The 9,627-nt window shown below is 29.4% G+C and overlaps 1 protein-coding gene across 1 annotated transcript in view; it reads right to left on the bottom strand.

The window, feature by feature from the left end:
* Positions 1–9,627, bottom strand: part of LOC106464132 (nucleoporin NUP188 homolog) — a 29,528-nt gene that overhangs the window by 5,052 nt on the left and 14,849 nt on the right. Inside the window, exons 7-11 of the mRNA XM_022391811.1 lie at positions 5,574–5,666; positions 5,124–5,180; positions 4,053–4,121; positions 2,414–2,461; positions 1,399–1,485 (exon numbers count right to left, since the gene is read on the bottom strand). Coding sequence (XP_022247519.1) covers positions 1,399–1,485; positions 2,414–2,461; positions 4,053–4,121; positions 5,124–5,180; positions 5,574–5,666 — 354 coding nt within the window. The remainder of the gene's footprint in view (positions 1–1,398; positions 1,486–2,413; positions 2,462–4,052; positions 4,122–5,123; positions 5,181–5,573; positions 5,667–9,627) is intronic.

The following is a 9,627-nucleotide window of genomic DNA, read 5'->3' as shown; positions in this document are numbered from 1 at the left end:
ATTTATCCTAAGCAGCTCTAAGTTCATAACAGTATACATCTATTTATAATTAAATTTTATTGATTTATTGCCCTTTTAACAACTATCTGCACCATTATAAGTTGTCAATATCTCGGGGGAACGTGCAGCTCACATTATGCTACGGAATTACATTACCCACGAGCTGCTTGCATGTGTGCCTCGTAAAACATTTTTATTATAAAATTATTATTATAATATATATATATTTTACGAAATCTAATCTTGACAAACATAAAAGGATCCCTATTTTTACATTTCAGTTATTATTATAATTATACATAAAGAATAAACATGAAAAACAAGAAATAAAATACATAACCAATCTTCTTTTTTCTTGATGTTGATTGTCGAAGAGAGTTAACCCTAATTATTATATACTAATGATAGTAATTCACATAATAATTTTTATTTAATTGAATAATGCACCAAAGAATATAGACTAATAACATGCAAAAAGTAGACAAATTCTCTTACCTCTCAAAATTTTTCTGGCTTTCTAACTATGCGACAAGAGTCGTTACAAGTTCATCCAAGCTAATTGTTAACTTGCTCACTGGAATGATGTTGTTACTCTGAGTGAAATTGCCATTTAACTGTTCAGAATATAACATTATACAATACATCATTTGATAGATGAAAACCTTGACTTTCTATTGGTTATAGGTAATATATGATTAAACATAAGAGAGAACTATTAACAAATCGTGAAAGAGAAGATGTGACAGGTGAGTGTGGCAAGAGGGGTTTGATTTTCTATTCAATAGCTCTGTAACCAAACAAAATTGAAGACTATAAAAAAAATGGTTTGTTGGAGCAATGAGAATTTTATAGTGAGTAATTGATATTTAATTTTGTACTTTTCCAAGGGGTGGTGGATAAAATATAGGAGATAAGATGCCTAGAAAAAAATGTCACATGTGTCACTCTATGGGAAATTCAGGAATTTTTTTAATATTACCTTGTAGAATTAAGAACTTAAAACTTATATACTATTAAAATATAGATTATTAGCTAAGATTTTATGCTATCATAAATGGTATAACATAAAAAAGTAGCTTAATAACAATTTGAATGTAAGACACTAAAACCTTGTCTCATGCACAATAAAGGATACCTAGGGCAATAGTATGATCATTTAACTGTTATTTTACTATTAAATACAATGTTTCTAGTGTAATGATGATGAAGTTCTATTTCCACACTAGTGATAGTGCTTGTATAATGTAACATAAATCCCACTTTCAGAGTAATCAATTTAAATCCTAATTGTTTACAGAAAATATGGATTTGATCTAAATATTGGATTTAAGACATTTGTGTCAATGTATTCTAAAATATAAAATGTGAAACTATAAAGAATTTGCATGTTATTCTTACTTGAAAAATGGTCAATAACTGTTGGACTTCTTCAACAGCTGGTTCCATTTCTCTGTAGTACAGCAGCAACAGCTGAAGCAGCTCACACTAAATACGTACACAAGTATCATTATTCTTTTTTTATTTATAACAGCCATCCACAATTCCATAATATGGTATCAAATTAGATGCACTTATTATAAGCACAGGTTATTGTAAATCACATCAAAATTACTTAGAAATTAATTAAAATTAAAAATCTTATCAAACACAGTTAAAACACAATATATTACAAATAAGTTAATACAGATATAATTTGTTAAGAACTGTTTCCATTACTGAGTCTTAGTGATGTGTAATTTTCTGAAGGTGAGAGATCAAAGTAGATATATATAAAAAACACCTAGGATAAAATCAATAAAGATAACTAAAATTAAACTCAAAGAGGGGTAACTGAATTATATATATAATATACACACACTTACAGTTTTTTAAGTCTGAATAAGAATCCAAGGACAGAAAACAATAATAAAATCAAACCTCTTTAAAAGAAATTAATCCTCAGAGATACAACTAAGATAAAAAATAAGAACTGACAGCAACTAAAAAAAACTGAGTGAAACAACTAATGGTTAATGTAAACAGAGAAAAAAGTTATCAAAATAAAATCATAAATGACTGATTAAAATAATAAACCTGCACAGCAAAAGCTGGACAAAAAATATCAGTTAGGATCAATAAAAATTACATCTGGAAATAAGAGATCAGAAGAAGCAGTAACAAGAACAAAAAATATATATTCAAATTGGTAAACCACTGAAACCTAAAAGTGACTTTAACCAATGTGTATTTATAAAAAATGTGTTGTATCTAGGCATACATTGATTCTAAAATGAAATTAATTTATCTACTAATTTTTTACAATGGAATAAACAACATTTTTGAGATCAATGGATCAAATAGATGTTTCATACAAATCTCTTAATCTAAATGGTAACCACAGTGTATTGATTGTGATTTGAATAACAGAATTTACCTGTTCCTTCAAATTGAAGGTCACCCAGCTGTATGTAAGATTCTCAGTCTGAAATAAACATCACTGAAATTTTATTGCTGGATAGACACATAAACAAAACTAATTCAAAATATAAAAATCATAAAAAAATAGTGAAATACACAAATTCTTCTTATTCAAGATTAAATGAACTCATTAACTATATACAAAAAAATTAACTTAATATGACATATTTTTAAACGAAAAAAAACTTACTAGATATGAAAACAGCAAAATATTCAGAATAGTTAAAACTACATAAAAAATACAGTTAAAGTATAAATATGTCCTTTTTTTTCTGGTATTCACTCATTTCATTTAATTTTGAAGTTTATTCAATGTGTAGTACCAGCCACAGTGAAAGGGTTAATTAGTTGCCTTTTCTCTAGCCTATCATTCCAAAATTGGGGTGGCAAATGCAATTACAGATACCTCTAGTGTAGCTTTGTACAAATACCTGAAACAAACAAAGCAGAAAAGTTAAATGACAATAACAATACATATGAAACAAAGTTATATATTCAAAGAAGTAAATATAGTAAAGATTAAAAAAAGACTAAGCATCTGTCATTATTATATGTTTATACAGCTTCATAGTAATGGCTTTTTATATAAAACCTATTTCAGAAGTGTTAAATGACTGATAATAATAATACATAGTGACTAAACTTCAATATTAAAAGAAATGACTAAGAACAATAAATATAATAAAGATAAAAAAAGAAGACCAAGTGTATATCTTTCTTGTAGGTTTATATAGTTTCAGAATAATGGCTTATTATATAAAACTTATTTCAGAAGCGTTAAATGACTGATAATAATAATAAGTATACTTCCCAGTGCTCCCACCCCCCACACTGCAACAGTCATTCATAATTGCTGCGGGTGATGTATGGAAGTAAAATTAGTAGTAAGATATTTATTGGTATCCCACCTCATGGTGATATAGGGTTTCCCTCAATGTTTTCCAATCAGCCTTTCAGTAACCAACAAGACACGTAAATGGAATGTATGACAACTGCGTGCTGACTGTGCTCGCATAGCTAGAGTGGTGAGTAGTAACCCTAATTACTATGTAATTATGCTTGATGCACTTGACTCAGATAGCTCAGAAAATAGTGAAAGTGGGTCAAGTGGTGTTCAAATGCATGATGATGAAGAAGCAATGAGACAAGAGGATGCTAGCTTTCCATCTAGTGATGAGTCAGGATGATGAACCTGGACCCAGCAGAAGAAAGCGTAAACAGCATCGACAAAGGGAAACATTTGTCCCAGTCGCAATGTGAGGGGTGGGAGCAATGAGAAATATACGTCCCAGCCACAGTGAATTGATGGTCAAATTTCACTATTCAATTAGAGTAGCATAAGAGTTGGTGTTAGAGGTTGTTAAGCCTTCTTATACTCCAAAGTGCAAAACACAATTTTACAGTAACAAGCTGCGAGCCATTAATCTATAATTCAATACACAACTAACAACCAGGCCGTACCTGACTCCAAATACTGCTGAGGCAGATTTTATGCAATAAATCTCCATACTTTTATTTCACCTATACTGTTTCAGTAATATTTTTAAACATTTATTACCAAACACATATCAAATAAAGATTTCTATCTGACTTACCATGTACTGACCATGAGTATCTCTGATAGGCCCTTCCAATGTTGTTAGTGTTTCTAGCTGATTAATTAACTAAAACGGTAAAGAAAACAAAGAATTAAAATAACTTTTCCACATGAATCACTTACTGTTTTCAAAACCTGTTCAGTAAACTCATTCCTTCAATTTCATTTTTTATTACTTTATCAATTCTTTCTTTTCCATTTTTTTACACCTGTAATTTGTTTACTCTTCACTCTCTCTGTATAGAAATCACATAAAAAGATAAAATCTTTCATTATATACATGCATTTAACCTCTTTCCTTTCCCAATAAGTTCCAATACTCTTTTTATCCTTCTTCCAATGTTACACTTTTCTTTCTTCCTTTATTATACAAATCTCCATTTTCCTTACAAACTTTTCTACGTATCTTGCTATCTCACATTTCTCTATTTTAACTATATTAGCTTCTAGTAATTTACAATCATCTCTATGTCATATGATATCCAGGTATACTAATAGTCAACAGATGAATTATACATTCTTCAGATGACAGAAAAATTGAAAAGGAACTAAGAGACTGTACATAATTGTTATTAAAGTAAAATAACAAAGAAACCTGATTCTTTACTGCACATACATGTAATGAATGACTGAAGTGCTTTCAACATCAGAACTAGCCAATTTCTCGGGAAGGCTTGATTTGGGTACTGATTTAGATTCAAAAACATTGAATGGTTATCACACTTTATGTCTGAAGTGTATTTGTTACAGATATGGTGTCATTTATGAGTTACTGATTTTTGTGAATTAAAATCTAGAAATGATAATATACTGTTTCCTAGGCTGAAAAGGGTTAAAAAAATAACCCGGAAATTAAAATAAGCAGGTTCTGCTCATTTACTGGTACAAAAAAATGATCTTTCTATTCATTTTAATCAAAATTACATTATAAAGAAAGTAATTACAAAGATATACACTGTTCTATCTTACATTTTTAGCATTTTATTGAATCTTTAATAAAGTTACAAAACAACATTTCTTATATCTTTTTCATAAAATATTACAGCTTGGGATTGTGCAATAGGCCTACCTTATGTACAAGACCCCCTTCCTTATTTATAGTTTCTAGAAATCCTTCGTAGAGTTCCTGAGAATTATGAAAAATTTAAACTGTTAATACACAAATTCATAACTAATATATGAATTATTGACAAACATTCTGAGCAATAGAAAAGTACATTTTTAACAAGATAAGATAATTAACAATTCAAATAAATAAAACATTTTACATCAGGCAAACATTTATTAACTGTATTTTAAGATCATCTTGTTCCTAACACACAGAAATGCAGTTCAATGTGATATATATATATAGCTACAAAATGCCCAAATTCATTAATGATAATACTCTGCATTTTTAATACAATTTATAAACATTATATTCAGAACTTAAATGAAGGCTGCACACAATTAGTCATTGAAATTTGTTTTAGAGAAAACATAATAAAAATCACTCAAACTTATGTGATATGAATCTCACCTGGTATGGATGTGATGTATCCTGCCAGTGCCCAAGGATATGCTTCAAACATAGAAGAATATACAGTCGTTCTGAGTAGTAAAAATTCCATATCTGAAACATATCAAAAACAAACATATTAAATGTTAAAACTTTCACTTGAAAATAAAATTCAAGTGATTACCATAACCATCTAGATTTTCTAATAAGTTGCTAAAATGTTTGCTTTTGTTGATTTTTCTACTTTCTCCCACCCTACCCTTAGATATTGCATGATCTCTCAATCTTTATCACATGAGAATTTGGCAAGATCAGCCATTCATCACAAGCCTTCAACCAAGATCAAGCCTATTACACTTCAACCACATGTACTTCCTTCATCTTGGTCAATTTAGAGCTGGGCAATTAGTGTAATTTGTTAACCTATTAGTCATTAGACACATTAATCAATTATATTAAACTAATTAATTACTCTCAAATAACAGTTGGATATTTGGAATAATCAATAAAATATTATTTCAATTAGTTGATTATGGTTGTGCATCATTAAGCTGAACAACCTTGAATTAACCAAAAATAATGAGAAATCACAATGGCAATATTTTGATTGCTTGGATAGTTGGAATAATTGAAAACAGTAACAGCTGGAAACACTTATTTTGATAGGTTGATTATTTTCATGACATTAACTGATATACTAATAATTTTGATTAATCAATTATTTTACATGATGCTAATCAGCTAATCAATTATTGATTAATTAAGTTAATTGCCAGCTCTAGTCAATATCCTACCTGCCTACATTTGTGTCAGCATATTTTTCAAAAGAAATTTCTCTAGTGTAGGAAAAAAGGCCAAAATGATAAGGCAGATGTGTAATTGCAGGAATGACGTTGTAAGATAAATTATTTAAATCCAACGTGTTGAAAACATCCAGAGGGCATGCAAAATTAGAGGTACAGATGGAAAAGCTGCTTCATATCCACCTGGGAAAGTGATGCAATAAGTCAGTAGAGATAACTTATCTCTCAAGTGGGCAAACACAGAAAATGCTTGATCACATCAACCAAAGTATAAGCAAGAAATATGCAGTAACAAATGTACACATCATTAATTTAATGCCACCCAAGAGTGAAATCCACTGAACCTAAAAGCAAATTCAAAAATCTCATTTTCAATTGTCATGAATGGATCTTTCGAATTATAGAAGCCAAAATAAAGTGACCACTGAACCTAAAATAATAATACATTCTTGGAGAGATTGTAAAAAACAATCTACATCAGCTTGGGTATAGGGTATTGCTGTCTAAAGCCTTTAAACAATTTGTTTGTTTGTTGTTAAGCATAAAACTACAAAATGGGCTATCTGTGCTGTGCCCACAATGAATCTCAAAAACAGTTTTTAGAGTTATAAGCATCCAGACTTATGTAACAAACTAATTAGCAACTAATATCTTTTAATAATAATAATAAATATTAATTAATTAATAATCAGACTTGTGTGATTACATGAATGATATCCAGCATAGCATTAGAGCTATTACTTACACTCACCTAAAAAACAGTAAGTTAGCAAAAACAGAGCTTGGGCAAAATGAAAACAGGGTGAAGACTACAACAAACAATATGTGATTTTATCTTTCAAAAAAATTAGGTAGCTGTTTCCAAAAGAAACACCAGCTGAAGTCCTTATAAAAAAAGAAATGAAAAACATGGTGTAGACCAACTTTTGAAAGAGTCAAAATATAGCAAGAATTAAGCCATGTGAGAGACACTTAAAACTGATCAGTGTTTGTAATGGTAGATAACATAGAAATATGATTTAAAAACAAAGTACAGACATTTGTCCTATAATAGGTATAAATAAGGCATGAAATTTAAGTTCCTACATAGCAAAGGAGCAGATACTTATTGTTGACAGAATGAAGTATGGAAGAGGGAAAAATATAGTACATACTAATGCAGGCTACTGGATGTTTAAGGGACAAACAACAAGAAGGTTATAGTTGTTCATTAACAATAGTCAAATCAAGGTTAGAAATTACAGAGGCAACAGAAAGACAATGAGAAAAATACTGATAGAAGAGTGATAGTTGAACAAACAATAACAGCATGTGGAGAAAGATTCAGTTATACTAAAGAAAATTAAGGCAATTCTATTCATACACAAGAAACACTCTAATACTGTAACAGCTTAGTCCAAGCAAATGAGAACTCCACAAGTTGATCAAGAACAAAATATAACTTCCATGTGGGTTCTTTATTCAGTTTATAAAATCCCCAATGCTGAAGAAACTTTATAAACAAGTACAAGAGAGTTTTGAAATACAAGATCCATTTGATCCATCTAGGAAACCCCCAAAGGAGGAAATAAAGACATGAAGCAACATGTGAGGTATTTCAAATTCGATGATGATAATGACAAAACCCTGTTGAAACGTTGTACATTTGCTGTTATGTTAAACTTATATTAAAGTTTTTCTTCATTACCCATTCCAGCCATCTCCAACCATTATGTGAGGTATTTAAGGTACATACATAAACTAAAAGAGACTAGGAAGAACCTTTTCAAAACAAGAATGCATACAGAATCTTTAATCGTTATCACATGAGATCACCATTTATGAAAAATGGGTATCTGGAAATCAATCTTATCTTCACAACATTAGGAAAATGGGACTATAGTATGGTACAAAAGTTACAATACCAAAGTACAACAATGAAACCCTAACTTCCATTGGAAATCTGATCCAAATATGCGGAGAGCAACCTTTTCGAAACAATAACAAAGTATTCTTACGATTAGAAATGGAAAAGTTAAAAGGAATGTGGAAGAAAAAAAAAAGCATCCACAGACAACTTGTTTTTGTAGCAAATTTTTAAGTCTATTGGTTTTCTAATATATCATTGGCTTTTGGAAGTTAAGCAATAACTAGGTAACTGATTAATAATAAAACCCACTAAATGTATTTTACTTACTGTGAATAGACTGAAATTTGTCCACTCAGCAAGTAATGCAATAAAACTCTTGATTACAAGTCAAATCAAGAAAGACTAAACAAGTTAACCCTATGAATATGGGCTAGGGGGAATTCACTCAGCTTGTAACCACGAAAGTATTCATGAGAGTAATTGTACTATAATTTTTGATGATGTACATGAATCTTTACAATATTTTGCAGATTATTAGTCATTCCAAAGATTTCATACACAAAATATCAAGTTTTTAAATTAAGTATTAAGATTTTTTTATTAAATATTTTCTCTTGAATATTTTCTTTCAGAATGTAGACTATCCAACATGCAAAGTAATTTTGATTTTAAGATTAAAAATACTTTTATCTGAAATTTGTGAAGTTTCATTTGCATAATCTCTATATCTGTCATCAAATGTTTTTAAGATAAAACTATATATTTAATCTGTTATTTTATCAATATTAACTCCATGTCATGTTGGTCGATTTGACCAACATCGTAACCATCATAAAAATGAGAAATAAATCTAAATTATCTTATTTTTTGGTTTTAGAATAACTGCATATTGTTACAGGAAACCATAAATGTCATTCTAAATAGCTTACATCTTGTAACAGTATAGATCTATTTATATTTATTAATTTTTGTTATATTGACCTTTGAACCGTGTCTGACAAAAAATACCCTGACACAATTTGAAAATTACATGGCACACGTACAGCTCATGTTACCACATTGAATAACATACAAGATGCTGGCGTGTATACCCCATGAAGATTTTTATTATTTTTCTTTCATTATCTTACCTAATAAGTTTTTATTTTTATGATTTTAGTTACTTGTATAATAATAAATAGTGAAGAAAAAAAAAACCTCGTAATTAAATATCAAACTTTTTATTTTCAGTAAAGCTTTATATTTTATTGGTTATTTTCTTTACTGTAATATTATACTTGATTCTCCAGGTTGAAGGTAAGTAATCAAAGTATAATGAAAATAAAGGTTGCAAGCACAAAATAAAATGTATAGTTTGTTTGTTTTTTGTTTGTTTTTGAATTTCGCGCAAAGCTACACTAGGGCTATCTGCGCTAGCCGTCCC

This window comes from Limulus polyphemus, unplaced genomic scaffold (genome assembly GCF_000517525.1).
Source record: "Limulus polyphemus unplaced genomic scaffold, Limulus_polyphemus-2.1.2 Scaffold1567, whole genome shotgun sequence".
NCBI classification, from domain to species: domain Eukaryota; kingdom Metazoa; phylum Arthropoda; class Merostomata; order Xiphosura; family Limulidae; genus Limulus; species Limulus polyphemus.
The sequence above is the reverse complement of the archived record's forward strand: the minus strand, read 5'-3'. Positions and strand labels throughout refer to the sequence as shown.